The following is a 21,846-nucleotide window of genomic DNA, read 5'->3' as shown; positions in this document are numbered from 1 at the left end:
TAAAGCTGGCCATAGACTTTTCCCTTTATTAGCTAGGGTACACTAAAAGGTGGATAGAGGAATCCCACCCGGTACCATTGTGTTCAAACAACTGGACCGGGGCCATCTCTCCTGATTGGCTGAGACACAGCAGCGTTGCTATTGGCTCCTGCTGCTGTCACACTCAGCCAATCAGGAGAGAGGGGTGGGGCGAAATAGCAGCTCCGTGTCTGAATAACTACACGGAGCTGCAGCTTAGCTCGAGTGTCCCCATAGCAAGCTGCTTGCTGTGGGGGCACTCAACAGGAGGGAGGGGCCAGGAACTCCATCCAGGGACCCAAGAAGAGGAGGATCTGAGCTACCTTGTACAAAACCATTACACAGAGCAGGTAGGTTTGTTATTTTAATAGAAAAAAATATGAGACTTGACAATCACTTTAAGACCGCATAAGCATTTTCCAGGCGTGTCTCCTGTGCTAGCACACCAGGGCCTGCGAAAATTTAATAGTCGGGTAAATAGATAAGTAATTTTTGCCCCTTAAAGTCTGAGGGTGCTCCTGGTATTCTAAGCTCTTCTATGCAGAATAAAAAACTTTTTTTGAAAAATGAAAATGACAACTCCATACCTTTTACTAATACTATGCATTGTCTATTTTCAAAATATGGGGTCATTGTAGGTCAGGACAGTTTTGATCAATTTCAGATATATACAGTATTACATAGTTTGTAGACACTAACTTGCACACTGACTTTTTTTGACCAGAAGAAAAAAAGTAGAAGCCATTTTGGCCTAAATTTATGAAGATTTAGCATCAAAGTTTTATACCACAAACTAAGGGAAACATTTTTTTTTGTTCCAAAATTTGTCTATTTCCTTTGAAGTGGAAGTAAACATTTTTTCACTTGCACCTACAGGTAAGCCTATTATAAGGTTTACCTGTAGGTACAGTAAATATCTCCTAAATCTGCACTGTCTAGGCGATAATCACACTGGATGTAACGGGTGATATTCATTCATAATGTGCTAGTATGTGATGCATACTAGAACATTTCGCCCTTACCCTGCAGGGTTTAAAAATAAAATGTTAGTGCGGTTTACTACCACTTCAAAAAGTAAAAAATAAAAAAAACCCAGTGGTGAATAAACACCAAACAAGATCTGTCAGTCTCAAAAATGATTTAAATTAAATTGTGTACAATGCTGCATAACTAAGGGCTTGTTTAGACTAGCTTCAAAACATGGCACTGGACACCACTTGAAGACAATGCCTTTTTTGACACTTGTTTACAAGTTTAAATAATTTTTAGCTAGAAAATTACTTAGCAACTCCAAAGTGTTATTTTTTTAAGCAGAGACCCTAGAGAATAAAATGGTGGTCGTTGCAATTTTTTATGTTACATGGTATTTGCACAGCGGTTTTTCAAATGCAAATTTTAAGAAAACACACTTTAACCACTTACCCACTGGGCACTTAAACCCTCTTCCTAAGCAGACCAATTTTCAGCTTTCAGTGCTCTCACATTTTGAATGACAATTCCCTCTTTATTTTAAGCTCTACGGAGCAGGGCCCTCTGATTCCTACTGTATTAAAGTGTATTGTATTTGTACTGTCTACCCTCAAGTTGTAAAGCGCTACGTAAACTGTTGGTGCTATATAAATCCTGAATAATAATTCAAAAAAAAAAAAAAGAAAGAAAAATTCTGTAAAAAAAATGCATTTTTCTTTTAGTAATTTTTCTTCATAAATTTTGGCCAAAATTTATACTGCTACATATCTTTGATAAAAATAACCCAAATCAGTGTATATTTTGTCTTTGTGCGAGTTAGAGAGATTCCACAAGCTATGGTGCCAATCTCTGAAAATTGATCACACCTGATGTACTGACAGCCTCATTTCTTGAGACCCCAAGAAGCCAGGAAAGTACAAATACCTCCCAAATGACCCCTTTTTGGAAAGTAGACATTCCAAGGTATTCAGTAAGAGGCATTGTGAGTTTTTTGAAGTTGTAATTTTTTCCCACAATTCTTTGCAAAATCAAGATCCCCCAAATTGTTATATTAGCAGGTTCAGTACCTGCTAGTATTACCGATTAGTACAGAGAGGGGAGAGCGGAAGCTGACATGAAGCCGGCTTGTTTACAAGTGATCGCTCTGTCATTTGACGGAGCAATCACGAGGTAGACGGCCGCTATCAGCGGATATTCCCAGGGGCGTGCAGGAGCGCGATTCTGGGAGAATGTCAATGTACGCCCTCCCAGAGTTATCGAGCCGCGCTGTAGCTGTCATTCGGCTATGGCGCTGTCGTATTAAAAAAAAAAAAAAAAAAAAAAAAAAAAAAAAACACCCCACAAAGATCTCAGGCCTTCCAGCCGAACACATGGCAGTATTTACAACTGCCAGGGCAGAACGTGACATCATAACCGGCCTCCAAGTCAGAGATTACCAGGGACCAGCTTGTCCTCGGTCAGCTCTATGGTAAACTTCCACCGCCGGATTCCTTCTCTGCACGCCGCCTGTAAAAACAATCAAGCGGCTGAACTGCCGCTATGATTGTTTTTACTGTGCAGGGAATCGCCAGCAGAAAAAGATATATTTCTGAATGATACCTGCAAAAAGCCCAGGACCTCATATGACGTTAAGCAGTATGGATGTGATTAAAGTGAACCCGCAGCGAAATTGCAGTGGAGATCACTTTTATCTGAAAGTCTGGCATCTGAGGGAAAAGAAAATACTGGGATTATGGCATCTAGCTGCAACCATAACCCCAGTTTTTAGTGTTAAACAAAATGACGTGTACCCAATAAAGGCAGTCAGCAAGTGGTTAAAGCACTGAACGCCAATCAAAGCATGTGTCACTAAATAAAAAGGTTACCTTTCAGTCCTGTTAAGACATTGTATTTGCTTTGTTAAAAAAAAAAAAAAAAAAATTATACCTCGTCGCTTTAGTCGTGCTTCAAAGTAGAGCTGCACGATTCTGGCTAAAATGAGAATTGCGATTTTTTTTTTTGCTTAGAATAAAGATCATGATTGCCACGGAGTAACATCTTTCACATAATACAAAAAAATTAGGCTAACTTTACTGTTTAGTATTTTTTTTAATTCATGAAAGTGTATTTTTTTTCCCCCAAAAAGAACTGCGTTTGAAAAACTGCTGCGCAAATACTATGTGACATAAAATATTGTAACAACCACCATTTTATTCTCTAAGATCTCAGATAAAAAATAAATAAATATGTTTGGGGGTTCTAAGTAACTGTTCACTTCCTGGATTTAAACAGTCACACCTCCAGCTCTGATTGGCTCCATTATGACTCATTGCCTCTCACAAAAGAGATCGAACTGTGCATGATGTCAAACGCCTAGGCATTTTTCCAGACAAGAAACAGGAGAAACAGGAGGAGGGCTGTATATGGTATTTACTGGTAGAAAAAAAAAAATGTTTTACTATCCAAAGTTAAAGTGGGGTTCCACCCAAAAAAAAAAAAAAAAAAAAACTACATGAAAAATCTTAAAACAATAAAAAAATGCCTGTTGCTAGGGGGTCCCTCGTAGTCTGCCTCTTCCAGTGCCTGGGCTAGTGACATCACTTCCCCCTCGGCACTGGAAGGGCTCAGCTCTGCTCCCTCCCTCCTGTCAATCATCTGGGACCCATTACAGGTCCCAGGTGACTGAGCGGCCAATCACGGCGCGCGGCGCCGCTCGCGCATGCGCAGTGGGTGCCAGGCTGTGGAGCCACAGCCCGGCGCCCACAGTTGCAATGCCGGCGCCGCTGAACGGAGTGGGAGACGAGTGGGGCTTCGATCCCCCGCATCGCTGGACCCTGGGACAGGTAAGTGTCCAATTTTTTTTTTGACTGGACCTCGGGTGGAACTCCTCTTTAAAGCAATAGGAGCAGAAGATGTAATAGAGGGAAAGTTAAAAAAAGTATAACTTAAGTTCAGCTTTAAGTGGTTAAACTGACTTTATTTACAAACCGAAGTTCATTCCTTTGATCTAAGAACCAAAATGTTACTTTGTTTATAGTTATCTCCAATGTTGAGATAACTTGGCAGGCTGCCTGGATTTTTTTATTTCTTTTGTCAGCTGTCAGAAGTGAGCAGAGAATTCTGCACTTTATAGCATTGGGGAAATGCTGTTTTAGGATCAGCAGGGGAGTAGAATTGCGAAGTCGATACTTTAATGATTAATTGTGCAGCTCTACTTTAAAGCCTCCACAGAAGTCCACGATAAAGCTTACTTAAAGCACCTGCAGCTTTTGAGAGGCTTAAAATTCAGCTTTGCTTTGGAGGTATTTCAGGTATGAGATATATGCACACACACAGGCCATCTTCCAAGCTTCATTAAAGGACCATTGAAATATTGCAGAAGCATCAAATACACATCAAAACAGTATGTTGAAGTGGTAGGCACTTTAATGTGTGTTGAAGTGTAAATGAGCCTCTAAAAAGCATCACAGAAACATAAAAAAAAAGCAAGTGGGGGAGGGAGAGAGGGGGAGAGAGATTTTATAACATTAAAAACATACAAAATACCCTGTATAGACACAGTTACCCAATTATGCAGTTATAGAGGACTGGACCTAAGTTACAAAGATTAATTTAATACTGTATCAAGGTAAAAGAAAAAATTCTGATCCAGTAATGCCTCCAAGAACTTGCTCGCCGACGCTTTTTACTAAAATATTAGCTTCCTCAGGACAGATACTGGGTAGGTGCTGGTATATTTAAAAACAACAAGTATAAGTATTAGTATATATGTGGGTTTTTATTTATTTTTTTTTTACATATTTGTATGTCTATCTTGTCGTGAGCTTGCTTTTTCTAGTGAAAAAGACGTTGGGAAAGTTCAGGTTAATACTGAATTTAAAGATCTTAAACAGGTCCATTTGATACAAAAAAAAGTTTTGTATGGACACAATTTATTCGGTGAGAAAGCTTCTTCACGCAGGGCGCTTTCCATCCTCCATAGATCTCAGGGACGCATACTTGCATGTTCCCATAACGCCAACGTCACAGAGATATCTGAATCTGTTAATCAGAGCAGGGGGAGTGGTGTCGCACTTTCAGTTCAGGGCTTAACCGTTCGGTCTTTCCGCTTCCCCAAGGATCTTTACAAAGATCATGGCAGAAGCATTGGCACCGCTCAGGCTGGAGGGGGTATCTGTAGTACCATATCTGGACGACCTCCTTTTGTTCGCCAGCTCAAAAGACCTATTATGCAGGGATTTGAAAAGGGCGCAGAGCCATTCAGAAAATTTGGATTGGATTCTGAAAAAAAAAAAACCCAAATCCCTCTCAAGTGATCATTTTCCTAGGCTATGTCATTGACTCGGTACAGGAAAAGATTGATTTTCCTCCCAGAGGAAAAGATGATAAACGTTCAGGTGGCAGTAAAGAGTGCAGACAAATCTTACAGTTTGGGCAGCCATGTCCAAGCTGGGGCTTCTCGCAGCCTCAATCCCACCTCCATGCGAGAGACCTCCAACAGATTCTACAGAGTTGGGCCTATGGAGAGTCTTTGGAGAAACAGATCAGGATCCCATCTCCAGTAAAAAGAAAGTTATGGTGGTGGGAGGCAAACGAATTTGAGCAAGTGTTTGTTCTGGACCTTTCCCGCAGCAAAAATCTTAACAGATGCGAGCTCCTGGGGGTGGGGTGTATATCTCGAAAACCAGGTGGCCCAGGGGGTCCTGGTCAGTAGAGGAATCCAGGAGATCCTCCAACTGTTGGGAACTAAGGGCCATTTTCCTGGCCTTCAGACAGATCAGGGCCCACTATATCCAGGTTTTGTAGGCCACTGCCATGGCATTGTCTGACATCAAGACAGGGGGGCACCAGAAGCAGGTGTCTTCTAAACTTGGCCCTACAGACTCTGACTTGGGCAGAGGACAACATGGCATCTGATGGGCAACCTAAACAAGATAGCGGACTTTTTAAGCAGAAGGGTGCTAGAGTCCAAATGCAGCCTAAGTCCGGAGGTTTTTCAGAGGATGGTAGACAGATGGGGAGCTCCCAAGGTAGACCTTTTTGCATCACAACCAAATGCAAAAGGTACCGATCTACATTTCTCTGAAAAGGCAGGACCAAGCGGAGGGTCTGGACGCACTGGCTCAGCGCTGGACCTTCCGATTGTGTTAAGCTTTTCCCCCTGTGCAAATGATCCCTTAAGTCAGTGGTTCTCAACCTAGGGGTCATATGACATTTTGCCAGGGGTCACCGAATCTTGGGCTGTTCCTGAAGCCCGCACCGCTCTCCCAGCCTTTTTACGGCAGCCCAGCAGGGCTGTCCCTGGAGCCTGTGGCCGCCCAGCTGGGCTATTCCTGGAGCCCGCGGCCACCCATTCAGCCTCTTTGCAGCCGCCCATTCAGTTCATGGCATGGCTGGGGGGCAGAGACTAGAGGTCAGCTGACTGGTGAGGAATGTTAAGTGGGAGGGGCTGGAGGAGACCCTATCTCCTGATTTCGGCATAGGTGTCACTGCTACGAGACACCACACACTCGGAGACACAGTGAGTAACAATACCTGTGATTAGAGCTGCCATTAACAGTCCCCACTATAGTTATCAGATCAGCAAATGACCTTGATCAAGAGCACCTAAGTTGGCTGACCAGAACTCCCCGCCAGCACTGCCACTCATCCCATTCCCCCCACCAAGGAGTAAGAGAAGGAAAAAAAATAGAGACTACATGGAAGGGAGAGGAAAAGAGGGGGAGGAACAAAAAAAAAGGGAGAGAAAGAATAAGAGAAAGAACAAGAAAGTCGGCTAGAGAGAGGGATAGGGGAAAAAAAAAAAAAAAAAAAAAAAAACAAGAAATTAGGATAGAGAGAGATAAAAAGGGAAAGAAAGGAGAGCATAAAGAAAGAGTGGTACATCCTAAAATGTACCATAAGGGGTTTTAAAATTGTACGAGTGGAAGGGACTCAGAGCGCTAGATTTCCGTGGGTTAGGGGCGCGAATTACTTGTCTTGCCTTGGGTGCTGACAACCCATGCTACGAAAATATTTTTACTGTTAGGGGTCCCCACAACTTGGGAAATTTTATCAAGGGGTCACGGCACTAGGGAGGTTGAGAACCACTGCCTTAAGTGCTCAGAAAGCTACATGGAGAAAAGACAACCCTAATTCTAGTGGCTCCATATTGGCCCAAGAGGCCTTGGTTTTCAGGCCTACTTAAGTTAGCGGTAGAGTCCCATTGGTTGCTTCCGGTCCAAAGGCCCCTGCTGACTCAGGGTCCCCTTCTGCATACCAACGTAGGTCATCTCAAGCTGGCAGCTTGGTTACTGAGGAGCAAATCCTGAGGAATAAGGGTTTGTCCGATAGTTTAATTTGTATCCTGCTAAATAGCAGGAAGGTGGTCACAAGGGACATTTATTTTAAAACCTGGAAATGCTTCAATTCCTGTTTTTTTTCAAAAAGTTACTATTCACAGGAGAACCTTTCTGTTCTGGAATTTCTTCATGACGGAATGGAGAGGGGTTTGGCAGCAAGCACCTTGAAAGTTTAGGTAGCTGCACTATCAGTTTTTCTAGAGAAGGTCATCTCTAGACCCTTGGATCATCAGGTTTTTCAAGGCACTAGCTAGGGGTAGACCGGTTCCATTTAAAGCGGAGTTCCATCCAAAAATGGAACTTCCGCTTTTCGGATTCTTCCCCCCTCCAGTGTCACATTTGGCACCTTTCAGGGGGGAGGGGGGAGCAGATACCTGTCTAATACAGGTATTTTGCTCCCACTTCCGGGCATAGATACCAGAGCCACGTGCGGGTATCTACGCCACTTCTGGTACCTTTTCCGTCCCCCCCGTCATCGTCTGGGAGACACACAGGTCCCAGAAGACAGCAGGGACCAGTGGGAATGCGCAGCGCGAGTCGGGAACCCGCAAGGCTTCACTTCCTAATTCCCTTACCGAAGATGGCAGCGGGAGAGTCGAGGGACAGATCAGCTTCGGGTGCTGACCTCGCGGATGCCCTGGACAGGTAAGTGTCCTTATTTTAAGTCAGCAGCTGCAGTATTTGTAGTTGCTGACTTAAAAAAAAAAGAAAAAAAAGTTGGCGGAGCTCCACTTTAAGTGTTTTCCCAAATGGGATTTATCAGTTGTTTTGCAGGGTCTGAATAGAAGACCTTTTGAACCACCAGAAGCAGCCACAATTAAATTTTGGTTGTTAAAACTAACACTGCTGATAGCAGTCATCTCGGCTAGGGTCAGTGAACTTCAACCGTTATCCATCATTCAGCCTTTCCTGACAGTTTTCCCAGATTGGGTAGTTCTGAGGACAGACCCGGGGTTTTTGCCGAAGTTTACTTCCGTTTTTCACAGATCCCAAGAGATAATTCTACCAACATTCTGTCCGGTTCCAACATACCCTAAAGAAAAATTTTCATAGTCTAGACGTAAAGAGATGCGTTTTACGCTATCTGGAGGTAACAAAACAGTTTAGAAAGTCCAATTCTCCATTAGTTTTTTTTTCTGGGACTCGTAGGGGTTACGGAGCTTCTAAAAGCACAATTGGTAGGTGACTTCAGATGGCTATCCACGAAGCTTATAGGGCTGCAGAAATAGAACCTCCCGCAGGGGTAGTGGCTTATTCAACTTGGGCTGTAGCAACGTCCTGGGCGGAATGAGCTGGGGCTTCGCCAGGGCGAATCTGCAAGGCGGCCACATGGACGAGTTATTCCACCTTTACCCGTCACTATAAGATGGACCTGCTCTCGGTAGCACAGCAATCGCTTGGCAGGAAGGTCATGCAGGCGGTGGTCCCACCCTAAAAGTACTCGTTTTTCATCTCCAGGTGCTGTCCTGAATGACGAGGTGAGGAAACCTCAGTTAGACTTACCGGTAACGGTATTTCTACAAGTCTTTCAGGACAGCGCTGATGACCCTCCCTTGTTTATAAATGTTAATGTGTGTTGTGGTTGCAATATTCTGCTTATATAATTTAAGCATGGCTGGAGGTACTCGCTAACAACTGAGGCCATGGTAGAAGTGTCCAGGCTTTAAAGGAATGACTGCAGTGTTTCCTGGAAAGTGGGTGGAGCTGCGCTCTCTCCAGGTGCTGTCCTGAAAGACTCGTAGAAATACTGTTACCGGTAAGTCTAACTAACGTTTTTCCCTACAAAGCTTTCTTTTGGTGGTATTTGATCACCTCTTTTTTGCGCTATAAACAAAAAAAACCTGACAATTTTGAAATAAGGAAAAAAAAAACAAATTTCTTCATCAGTTAGGCCAATATGTATTCTTCTACATAAAAAAAATAAATAAATAATTTTTTACTAGTAATGGCGGTGATAAGCGATTTTTATCGGGATTGCGACGGACAGATCGGACACTTTTTTTAGGACCAGTGACATTTAGACAGCGATTAGTGCTATAAAAATGCACCGATTACTGTATAAATGACACTGGCAGGGAAGGGGTAAATGTGTTCCCTGGGAGGTGTTTCTAACTGTGGGGGGAGTGGACTGACAGTACAGAGAGATTGCTGTTCCTAATCACTGGGAACAGACGATCACTCTATACTCCCCTGACAGAACGGGGATCTGTTTGTTTACATTGACAGATCCCCGTTCTGGCTCTCTGTGGAGCGATCGCAGGCGGCTAATGGACATCGCGGCCGCATGCATCTGGTGCCATGCACACGCCTACTGTTATCTATTGCACGAATCGATGCACACCTACGGCGATTCAAGCAATAGAGCCGACCTGCCACAGTATAACTGCGGCGGCTGGTCAGCAAGTGGTTAAAAGTTAATAAGTATTTTTTGCTAGAAAATTACTTCGAACCCCCAAATATATTTTATTAGCAGAGACCCTAGAGAATAAAATGGTGATTATTGCAATATTTTATGTTACAAGTGCGCAGCGGTCTTTCAAACGCAATTTTTTTGGGAAAAAAAAAATCACTTTAATGAAAAAAATTAAAAATGTACTATTTACCCCATTTCTTGTAGACTATAAAAGATGTTATGCCAAATAAATAGATACCCCAGGTCATGCTATAAAACTGTGCATGCTTGTGAAATGGCGACAAACTACAGTAAATTTCTAAAAAGGCAACACTTTTAACCACTTAAAGACTGGGCCTCTTTTTCAGAGTCGGTGTTTAAAAGTTAAAAACAAGTTTTTTTACTAGAAAGTTACTTAGAACCCCCAAACATTATACATTTTTTTCTCTAACACCCTAGAGAATAAAATGGTGGTCAATGCAATACTTTGTCACACCGTATTTGCGCAGCAGTCTTACAAGCGCACATTTTGGAAAAAATTCACTTTTTTGAATAAAAAAAAAAAAAAATAAGACAACAGTAAAGTTAGCCCAATTTTTTTTTATATTGTGAAAGATAATGTTACGCCGAGTAAATTGATACCCAACATGTCACGCTTCAAGATTGCGCCTGCTTGTGGAATGGCGACAAAATTTTACCCTTAAAAATCTAAATAGGCGACATTTAAAAAATTCTACAGCTTACATATTTTGAGTTACAGAGTTGGTCTAGAGCTAGAATTATTGCTCTCGCTCTCCCGATCGTGGCGATACCTCACATATGTGGTTTGAACACTGTTTTCATATGCGGGCGCTACCCACGTGTGCGTTCTCTTCTGCACGCGAGCTCGACGGGGCGCGTTTAAAATTTTTAAATTTTTTTCTTATTTATTTTACTTTTTATTTTTACACTGTTCTTTTAAAAAAAAATTGTGTCACTAATTCCTATTACAAGGAATGTAAACATCCCTTGTAGTAGGGAAAAAAAAAAGCATGACAGGACCTCTTAAATATGAGATCTGTGGTGAAAGACCTCAGATCTCATATTTACACAAAAAAATAAATTTTGTCATTTGAAAAAAATAAAAAAAAAAAAAAAAGTCCCTTTAAGAGCTATGGGCAGAAGTGACGTTTTGACGTCGCTTCCGCCCTGCAGTGGAATGGAGACGGGCCATCTTCCCTTCACTCGTCTCCATACCCAGCAAGGACAAGGAACCGATCGCCTCCGCCAAGCGGCGGAGGGAACCAGAGCGCGGCAGGAACGAATGTGGCCTTTCCCCTGGCTGCAGAGTGAGAGGGAAGATGGCCCCCACAGCATTGACTTGCGGAACCGATGTCAAACATCACTTCCGCCCAATGCTCTTAAAAAGGAGTTTTTTTTTTTTTTTTTTTATTACTGCATTTTAGGCTCCATGCACACTGGAGCTGATAAACTGCAGTTTATTGGAGTTTGGGCGTTTTTTTAAAAGCCCATAAACTCCACTCTATGTTAGCCTATGTGTCCATGCACACATGGACATTTTTTAGCTTTAATGAGCAGTGGATTTTATGGGCTTTTTTCTGAACGCCAGAAATTCGCGTTCAAGAGCAGTACTGGAAAGGCCAGACACAGGTAAAAGGTGTTAAACGAGGGTTAACGCTGTAAAAAGAGCGTTAAGCCTCGTTCGGCATTTCTCTGCCTCTATTCAAAATTAATGGTTCCCTATGGGAGCCCATTGATTTGAATAGAAGTCGCACCAAAAGTCGGATCATCACGATCCGACTTGCGGTGTGACTTGTGTGCTGAGGATGAAGGGTAACCCTCGCCATAACGAAAAAAAAAAAAAAAAAAAAATGGCGTGGGGTTCCCCCCCTCAGACAATACCAGGCCCTTCGGTCTGGTACGGATTTTAAAGGGAACTCCCTTCTCCGAAAAAACGGCGTGGGGGCCCCCCCCCCCCCCAAAATCCCCCCTTATCCAAGCACGCAACCTGGCCGGTCAGAAAAGGGGATGGGGACGAGCGAGCGCCCCCCCCCCGAACCGTGCCAGGCCGCATGCCCTCAACATGGGGGAGGGTGCCTCGGGGCGGCGCCCCCCCACCCCAAAGCACCTTGTCCCCATGTTGATGATGACGAGGGCCTCTTCTCGACAACCCTGGCCGTTGGTTGTCGGGGTCTGCGGGCGGGGGGCTTATCGGAATCTGGAAGCCCCCTGATCCCCGCCCCCCACCCTGTGAATGAGTATGGGGTACATTGTACCCCCACCCATTCAACTGGGGGAAAAAAAAAAAGTGTCAAAAATAAAAACACACTACACAGATTTTTAAAGTAGTTTATTAGTCAGCTCCGGGGGTCTCTTCTTTCTTCTTCTCTAGCGGTGGCCCGGTCTTCTCTGTCTTTTTCCGATGTTGACACCACGCTCTCTCCTGCTGTAATGCAGGGTGAGCGGTGCGCAACGACTTATATTGGCATGGGGCGTGGTCACCGGGTGATCCCTCCCCATGCCAATATAAGTCAGTGCGCACCGCTCACCCGGCATTACAGCGGAAGAGAGCGTCATGTCAACATCAGAAGAAGACCAGAGGGAATCAGACAACGGAGAACTGGCCACTGCTAGCAAAAGAGCGGCAAAAAGAGCAGAAGATAGCGGAGGAGCCCGGCAGAAGAACCGGAGATCGGCAGAAGAACCGGAGACCAGGAGAAGAGGCCGGAGAGCACGGAGAAGAGACCCCCAAAGTCGGAAAAAACCCCGGAGCTGACTAATTACTTTAAAAACCTGTGTAGTGTGTTTTATTTTTGACACTTTTTTCCGCAGGTGAATGGGTAGGGGTACGATGTACCCCATACTCATTCACATAGGGTGGGGGGCAGGGATCTGGGGGCCCCCCTTATTAAAGGGGGCTCCCAGATTCCAATAAGCCTCCCGCCCACAGACCCCCGACAACCAACGGCCAGGGTTGTCGGGAAGTGGCCCTTGTCCTCATCAACATGGGGACAAGGTGCTTTGGGGTGGGGGGGCGCAGCGACCCCCCCCTGCCCCGAAGCACCTACCCCCACGTTGAGGGCATGCGGCCTGGTACGGTTCAGGTGGGGGGAGGCTCGCTCGTCCCCATCTCCTTTCCTGACTGGCCGGGCTGCGTGCTCGGATAAGGGTTTGGTATGGATTTTGGGGGGCACCCACGCCGTTTATTCGGCAAAGGGGGTTCCCCTTAAAATCCATACCAGACCGAAGGGCCTGGTATTTTCTGAGGGGGGAAGCCCGCGCCATTTTTTTTTTTTTTTTTTTTCGGCGAGGGTTCCCCTTCATCCTCAGCACAGAAGTCACACTGCAAGTCGGGTCATGGTGATCCGACTTGCAGTATGACTTCTATTCAAATCAATGGGCTCCCACAGGGAACCATTGATTTTGAATAGAGGCAAACGCGGTTAAAAGCTAGCGCCTCTAAACGTGCATTGACGGCAATGCAAAACGCTGATTAAATTACGTTTTTAACCACCTCAATACAGGACCTATTCTGGCACTTCTCATGTAAAAATCATCTTTTTTTGCTAGAAAATTACTCAGAACCCCCAAACATATATTTTTTTTAGCAGACACCCTAGGGAATAAAATGGCGCTCATTGCAACGTTTTATCTCGCACGGTATTTGCGCAATGATTTTTCAAGCGCCTTTTTTTGGAAGAAAAACGGTTTCATGAATTAAAAAAAACAACAAAACAGTAAAGTTAGCCCAATTTTTTTGTATAATGTGAAAGATGATGTTACGCTGAGTAAATAGATACCTAACATGTCACGCTTTAAAATTGCGCCAAACTTCATAACTTAAAAATCTCCAAAGGCAACGCTTTCAAATTTTTTACAGGTTACCAGTTTAGGGTTAGAGGAGGTCTAGGGCTAGAATTGTTGCACACGCTCTACCGCACGCGGCGATACCTCACATGTGTGGTTCGAGCGGCATTTACATATGTGGGCGGGGCTTACGTGTGTGTGTGTGTGTTCTCTTCTGATCGGGAGCTACCGGGGACAGGGGCGTTTTAAAAAAAATTTTATTTTTTATTTTACTTAATTTTTTTATTTTTACACTTGTTTTTACATTCTTTTTTTATCACTTTTATTCCTATTACAATAGGAATCTATTGCCTCATTTCCACTGAGCGGATCGATTCGGGTCGGTACAGTTTGGAAGGCCTAGAATGGTCCGGCCTATTCAGGTGAGCGTTTCCATTGCAAGTCTGACCGACAGGGGCCATACGTGGGTTTAGAAAAACGCCTAGCATGGCGTCACACGTCCACCAATCAGTGGAATGTATCGTAGCTCCGCCCTAACCGAACCGTACCATTTTTTATGGCCCCACATCTGAAGCAGAACCCTGAATGGTGCGGTTCGGTTCGGTTGTATGGGCCGCTTTCATAATGGAAACACTCAAAATAGCGTACCGTACCGCTCAGTGGAAACGAGGCATATGTGACAGGTCCTCTTTATGGAGAGATGCGGGGTCAATAAGACCCCACATCTCCCCTCCAGGCTGGAAAGCATAACATCGCGCCCGGGCCTCCGACGGTCATAGAGATGACTGGTGACCATTTGGTCACCAGTCATCTCTATCGTCCTCATCTGGCGCCGGACGATTTGTTCTCAGGGCACCCGATGGCACGGGAGAGTCCGGAGAAGCAACGGATGGCGGCGGGAGGGGGGGGACACGTCGCCTATAAGAACGATCAAGCGGCGGAACATCCGCTATGATTGTTCTTATCATGCACAGAATCGCCGGCTGAAAAGAATGATGATATCTGAATGATGTCTGTAGCTACAGGCATTATTCAGATATTCCCCTCCCCCCAAAGTCCAGGACGTTTATATACAGTGGCCGGTTTTGAAGTGGTTAAAGCAGCGTTTTCCTGCCAGCAATCCGAGGTTCAGAACGGCCGTTTATGAGCTCCAGTGTGCATGGAGCCTTAGTGTAAATATCTTTTTGGCCCCAGATCTCACATTAAAGAGGTCCTGTCATGCTTTTATTCTATTACAAGGCATGTTTACATGCCTTGTAATAGGAATAAAAGTGACCCAAAGATTTGTTTTAAAAAGGACAGTGTCAAAATAAAAAGTAAAATAAGAAAAAAAATTAAGTTTGTGCGCAGAAGCGAACGCATACGCGAGTAGTGCCCACATATGAAAACTGTGTTCAAACCACACGTTAGGTATGACCACAATCGTTAGAGCGAGAGCAATAATCCTAGACCCCCCCTAAGTCTAAACTGGTAATCTGTAGAAATTTTTAAACATCGCCTTTGTAGATTTTTAAGGGTAAAAGTTTGTAAAGTTTGTCGCCATTCCACGAGCAGGTGCAATTTTGAAGCATACCATGTTGGGTATCAATTTACTCGGCATAACATTATCTTACACAATATAAAAAAAAAATTAAAGAAAAAAAAAAAAATAAAAAATGGGCTTACTTTACTGTTGTCTTATTTAACCGCTTCAGCCCTGGAAAATTTTACCCTCTTCCTGACCAGAGCACTTTTTGCGATTCAGCACTGCGTCGCTTTAACTGACAATTGCGTGGTCATGTGACGTTGTACCCAAACAAAATCAACGTCTTTTTTTCCCCACAAATAGAGCTTTCTTTTGGTGGTATTTGATCACCTCTGCAGTTTTTATTTTTTGCGCTATAAACAAAAAAAGGAGCGACAATTTTGAAAAAAAAAAAAAAAAAAAAAACTTTTTTTTTTACTATAATATCCCCCAAAAATATATATTAAAAAAAAAAATTCCTCAGTTTAGGCCGATATGTATTCTAAATATTTTTGGTGAAAAAAAAAATTTCCAATAAGCGTAGATTGATTGGCTTGCCCACTAGCGCCGCCAATTAAAGGGGACAAAGGGGACGTACAGGTACGCCCACTGCTGCCATTGTGCTGACGTATATCGGCGTGAGGCGGTCGGCAAGTGATTAAAAAGTATTTTTTCCTAAAAAAAAAAAAAAGTGCGCTTGTAAGACCGCTGCGCAAATATGGTGTGACAAAGTATTGCAACAACCGCCATTTTATTCTCTAGGGTGTTAGAACTTTAAAATAAAAAAAAAAAAATGAGAATATATATATACACACACACACACATACACATACACACACACACACACATATACACACGAGTTTAGCAACAGGAAAGAAAAAAAGACAACCAGTGCAGCCTGGAGCCCCAAAAATAAATAATAAACGCCTGATGCATCTAAACGCGTGTAAATGCATCACGCATTTAGCTTTTGAGCATTCACTTATTTCAATAGCCGGATTATTATAGCCAATGAAAGACATTAGCGTTTGATGCGTTGCACACGTTTCCAAGCGTTGATGGTTTCTCCTGGCACACCACCCAGGAGGAGGAGGAAGGCCTGTGGTCGGAGAATGGCCGATCCTCCATGTACACGAGGCCTTGCAATGAATGAATGAAGAGCGCCCCCTCCTGGCCGCTCACACACAACGCTCTTACCAGGCGGATGAAGCCGAAGCCCCGGTCCCGGTTGATGAACACCTCGCTCGGCTCCCCGTACTTGTCGAACAGTTTCTTGAACTCGTTCTCGGTGATGTCGGTCGGCAGGTTGCCCACGAACAGGCGGCAGCGCTGGGTGTAGCTCTTCTCTCCGGGCTTCAGGAAGCTCTTGATATCGATGGTGACTCCGCGCTCCTCTTCCCGCTCTTCCATCTTGGGAGGCATGAGGGACGGGTCCCCCTCCGACACCTCCAGGCTGCGCTTCATGCCCTTCCCCGGGGTCATCATCTGCTGCTGCGGAGGGGACACCATGTCGGCGCCGCTCTTAGGGGTGAACGTCCTCTCGATGCGGACTTGTTTCAGGTTCCTGTTCGCCATGACTATCCTTACCGCGAGAGACAACGAGCAGCGAGCGAAAAACCGACAGCAACGACCGCTCTAAAATGGCGCCGAGAAAATTCTCCAACCACCAGTGACGTCACACCTCCCTCAAATCCCCTTCCGGAAAGTTGTGTGCGGAGGAGGCCAAACTGCCCCCCCCGTATCGTGTCTCCGCCCCTCCAATGGCTGGGGGGCTATGGAGTCTACTGGCTGCTCCGTGTCCAATCACATGTAGGGACACATAGACAATGCTAGGAGGTCGCCATTCGTCGTGAGGGAGAAAAGCTGCTATGAGCCCTTTGTTACTATGAGAGATGTACAGCGTGGGATCTGTTCAGTCCTTAGTCCAGCCCTTCTCAATCTATTTTCAGTGGCGAGATCTTTTAAAACTATGTATGGTCTCATGACACACCAGTCTAATGTGATCTGTGGGAGCCTGACACAATCCACACAACTGTTCTGATGACCTTTTCACATATCATATCAGGGGTCCTCCCAACATATCAGAGTCCCCCTTTACATCAGTGGTCCTCTTGTGGCACACCCCACCTTCACATCAGAGCCCCCCCTTCACATCAGAGCCCCTCTTTATATCAGAGTCCCCCTTTATATCGGAGTCCCTAATCACATCAGAGCCCCCCCCCCACCTTTATATCCGAGTCCCCCTTCACATCAGTGGTTCTCTTGTAGCATCAGACATCCCCCATCACTTCAGAGTCTCCTTTACATCAGTGGTCCTCTTGTGGCACCCCCCCCCCCCCACCACCACCTTTATATAAGAGTCCCCATCACATCAGAGCCCCCCTTTATATCCGAGTCCCCCTTCACATCAGTTGTTCTCTTGTAGCATCAGACATCCCCCATCACTTCAGAGTCCCCCTTTACATCAGTGGTCCCCTTGTGGCACCCCCCTTATATCAGAGTCCCTCTTCACATCAGAGGGTCCCCTTTATATCAGAGCCCCCCTTCACATCAGTGGTTCTCTTGTAGCATCAGATGTACCCCATCACATCAGAAGTCCCCCTTTACATCAGAACCCCCCTTTACATCAAAGGCCCCCCTTCACATCAGAGCCCCCCTCCTTTTCTCATCAGAGGTCCCCCATCACATCAGAGGTCTTAATATACAAGTATAGGCACAATAAACTGAAAAAAGCAGCAAAACAACCCTTGATCCACAAAAATAAATAAAAAGGAACAAGTGGGATACTGTGAACATAAAAACCATCTCAGGTAATAAAATACATTCAGGGACAAATGCGTGAAAAGGTCATGATGGTAAATGTATATATATGTATAATAAAACCATGTATATACAGGAAAGTCCAAACCAGGACAGAGAGTCCATATTTTTATTTTATTTATTTCAGGTACTTATGTAGCGCTGTCAATTTACGCAGCGCTTTACATATACATTGTACATTCACATCAGTCCCTACCCTCAAGGAGCTTACAATCTAAGGTCCCTAACTCACATTCATACATACTAGGGGCAATTTAGACAGGATCCAATTAACCTACCAGCATGTCTTTGGAGTGTGAGAGGAAACCGGAGTACCCGGAGGAAACCCACGCAGGCACAGGGAGAACATGCAAACTCCAGGCAGGTAGTTTCAAGGTTGGGATTCGAACCAGCGACCCTTCTTACTGCTAGGTGAAAGTGCAACCCACTACACCACTGTGCCACCCACATGTAGGGCTGCCTTCAATGGGAACTGAAACCGGGTTCCAAATCCTGAGGAGAAACACAAAGAGAGAGAGGCGCCTCTGGGTGTAGACTTTAAAAACAGTTTATTCATTAATCTTGTGTCAATCACACTCACGTTTGGAAGATCATAAAAAGGCATGTAAATGTGGCGTATTCATCAAGGGGGGTGTCATCAGGTCGGTCATAAAACCTCGTCTGCTAGCTGCTCTGCCTGCGTGTGGAAGGATACTGCTGTGATGTTAAAGCCGGCTGCAATACCAACAGAGAACCAAAACGAGGCTCGGAGCGCAGGTGGATGACGGGCAAGGAAAAATGATGTCACTGGCAAGCTTGACGTCATCTTCCAAACGTGAGTGTGATTGACACAAGATTAATGAATAAACTGTTTTAAAAGTCTACACCCAGAGGCACCTCTGTCTCTTTGTGTTTCACATCAGAGGTCTTCTTCTGGCATCAGAGGCCCCCTTCACTTCAGAGCCCCCCCTTTACACCAAAGGTCCCCCCATCACATCAGAGGTCCCCCACACATCAGTGGTTCTTTTGTGGCATTGGAGGTCTACCCATCACATCAGAGGCCCCCCCATCGCATCAGAGGTCTTCTTATGGTATCAGAGGTCCCCCTTCACATCAGAGCCCCCCTTTACATCAGATGTCCCCCTTTACATCAGAGGTCCCCTATCCACATCACACACCCCTTCACATCAATGGTCTTCTTGTGGCATCAGAGGTCCCCTTCACATCAGTGTTTTTCTTGCAGCATCAGAGGTGTCCCCCCCCATCACATCAGAAGGACCCTATTCACATCAAACCCCCCCCACCACATCAGAGGTCCCCCCTTCACATCAGAGGTCCCCCTTCACTTCAGAGCCCCCCCCTTTACATCACAAGTCCTCCATCACATCAGAGGTCCTCTGATCACATCAGTGTCCTCCCTACACGTCATGATCCCCCTTCACTTCAGAGCCCCCCCTTTACATCACAAGTCCTCCATCACATCAGAGGTCCTCTGATCACATCAGTGTCTTCCCTACACGTCATGATCCTCCTGTGACATCAGAGGTCCCCCCATCACATCAAAGGTCCACCTTCACATCAGTGGTCCTTTTGTGGCATCAGAGGTCTACCCATCACATCAAAGGTCCACCTTCACATCAGTGGTCCTTTTGTGGCATCAGAGGTCCCCCCATCACATCAAAGGTCCACCTTCACATCAGTGATCCTTTTGTGGCATCAGAGGTCTACCCATCACATTAGAGGTCCCACTTCACTTTAGAGCCCCCCCCCCTTTACATCAGAGGTCCCCTATCACATCAGAGCCCCTCTCCACTTTACATCACAGGTCCCCCATCACATCAGAGGTCCTCCCATCACATCAGAGGTCCTCCCATAACATCAGAGGTCGTTCTATAGCATCAAAGGTTTTCAGATTACATTATTATTATTATACAGGATTTATATAGCGCCAACAGTTTACGCAGCACTTTCCAATATAAAAAGGAGACAATACAGTTATAATACAATAAAATACAAGAGGATTAAGAGGGCCCTGCTCAGAAGAGCTTACAATCTAATAGGGTGGGGCAGGTGGTACAAAAGGTTGTAACTGTGGAGAATGAGCTGATGGAAGTGGTAGAAGATTAGTTGGAGAAGAGATAGGCTTTCCTGAAGAGATGAGTTTTCAGGGATCACCTGAAGGTAGCAAGAGTAGGGGATAGCCGGACAGGTGGAGGTCCGGCTATCCCCTACTCCGGTATCACATCAGTCTTCCCTTCACATCAATGATCCTCCTGTGACATCAGAGGTCTCCCACTGCATCAGAACACTCCTTCACATCAGAGGCCCCTTATTACATCAGAACCCCCTTCACATCAAAACCCCTCTTAACATCAAAGCCCCCTTCATAGCATCAGAGATCCCTCCCTTCACATCAAAGCCCCCTTCACATCAGAGCCCCTCCCATCACAGAGACCCCCAATCACACAGTCCCCCCACCACATGCCCCAATCCAGGACAGACTGGGTTCAGTGCTCGCGGCACCACAGGGAAAACCAAATGGCACCGTGGTTGACAAAAAGACTACAGTAGCAGTTAATTTTCTTATAGAAACAGAAATTGTTCTTATAGTGTGTGAAAGTGGTTCTAAAGTCGGAAGGTTTTTTATCTTAATGCAGTCTATGCATTAAGATAAAAAACCTTCTGTCTGCAGCAGCCCCCTTAATACTTACCTGAGCCCCATCTCAATCCAGCAATGTTGTACGAGAGTCTCAGCTGTCTGGGACTCTCCCTCTTCATTGGCTGAGACAGCAGCAGGGTGCCATTGGCGCCCGCTGCTGTCAATCAATGTCAGTGAGCCAATGATGAAAGAGATGGTGTGGGGCCGGGCTGGTGTGGCTCCGTGTCTGAATGGGCACACAGAGCAGCAGTTCAGCTCAGGTGCCCCAAGAGCAAGCTGCTTGCTGTGGGGCCAGGAGGGAGGAGCCAGAAGCGCCGGCGAGGGAAGAGAGGAGGAGGACCTGGGTTGCTGTGTGCAAAACCATTATAAAAACTATTAACCAGTATAACATGTTTGTTATTTTTAACTACTTCCTGCCCGCCAAATAGTAAAATGATGGCGGGCGGGATCCCATCTTGTTCTGGAGCGACGTCATATGACGTTACCCCAGTGTCACTGCTCTCATGGGGACGTGCAGCGCGGTGGTTGCACTCTGTTTCTAGGACACATAGCAACCCTAATCTGGGTAAAGAGCTGATGACTCCAATCACAGCCAGTCACATGTAAACACGGAAGTGTCGTTTTTCGGCTCTTCTCGCTTCACACTGTCAGTGTGAGGCAAGGAGAACCGATAAGCGGTATCTCCTCACAGCAGAGAGTGTAGCGGTAATCAGGGCACAGATCATCTATGCCCTGCAATGTAGCCCCAGCAGTGCCCATTAGTGCCACCAATCAGTGCCCAGCAGTGACACCAATCAGTGTTCATCAGTGATGCCACTCAGTGTTGCCTATTAGTGCCAATCAGTGCCTGCTCATCAGTGCTACCCTTTAGTGCCCACCAGTGCCGCTCATCAAGTCCACCTATCAGTGTGGCATATTCGTTCATCCTCATCAGTGCCCTTCAGTGCAGCCTTATAAATGCACATCAGTGAAGGAGAAAAATTACTAATTTAGAAATTTAATGACAGAAACTAATGCCGTGCACACACGGGCGGACTTTTCGGCATCAAAGGTCCGATGGTCTTTCCAACAGACTTTCGACGGACTTCCAACGGACTTTCGAACGAACAGACTTGCCTACACACGATCACACCAAAGTCCGATGGATTCGTACGTGATGACATACGACCGGACTAAAATAAGGAAGTTGATAGCCAGTAGCCAATAGCTGCCCTAGCGTCGGTTTTCATCCGTCGGACTAGCATACAGACGAGCGGATTTTTCGACCAGACTCGAGTCCGTTGGAAAGATTTGAAACATGTTCCAAAACTAAAGTCCGTCTGATTTTCGACCGAAAAGGTCCGCTGCAGGTCTGATGAAGCCCACACACGGTCGGATT

The 21,846-nt window shown here is 45.4% G+C and overlaps 1 protein-coding gene across 4 annotated transcripts in view; it reads right to left on the bottom strand.

Moving 5' to 3' along the window:
- Positions 1–16,733, bottom strand: part of PSPC1 (paraspeckle component 1) — a 184,584-nt gene extending 167,851 nt beyond the window's left edge. For 2 of the 4 annotated variants that reach the window (XM_073613472.1, XM_073613473.1), the window contains exon 1: positions 16,208–16,731. In XM_073613472.1, coding sequence (XP_073469573.1) covers positions 16,208–16,585 — 378 coding nt within the window. In that variant the 5' untranslated portion in view covers positions 16,586–16,731. Of the gene's footprint in view, positions 1–16,207 lie in introns of all 4 variants that reach the window. The other 2 variants (XM_073613470.1, XM_073613471.1) reach the window with 2 other exon arrangements.
- Between the last annotated feature and the right edge of the window lie 5,113 nt (positions 16,734–21,846).

Source organism: Aquarana catesbeiana, linkage group LG02 (genome assembly GCF_042186555.1).
Source record: "Aquarana catesbeiana isolate 2022-GZ linkage group LG02, ASM4218655v1, whole genome shotgun sequence".
Taxonomy (NCBI): domain Eukaryota; kingdom Metazoa; phylum Chordata; class Amphibia; order Anura; family Ranidae; genus Aquarana; species Aquarana catesbeiana.
The sequence above is the reverse complement of the archived record's forward strand: the minus strand, read 5'-3'. Positions and strand labels throughout refer to the sequence as shown.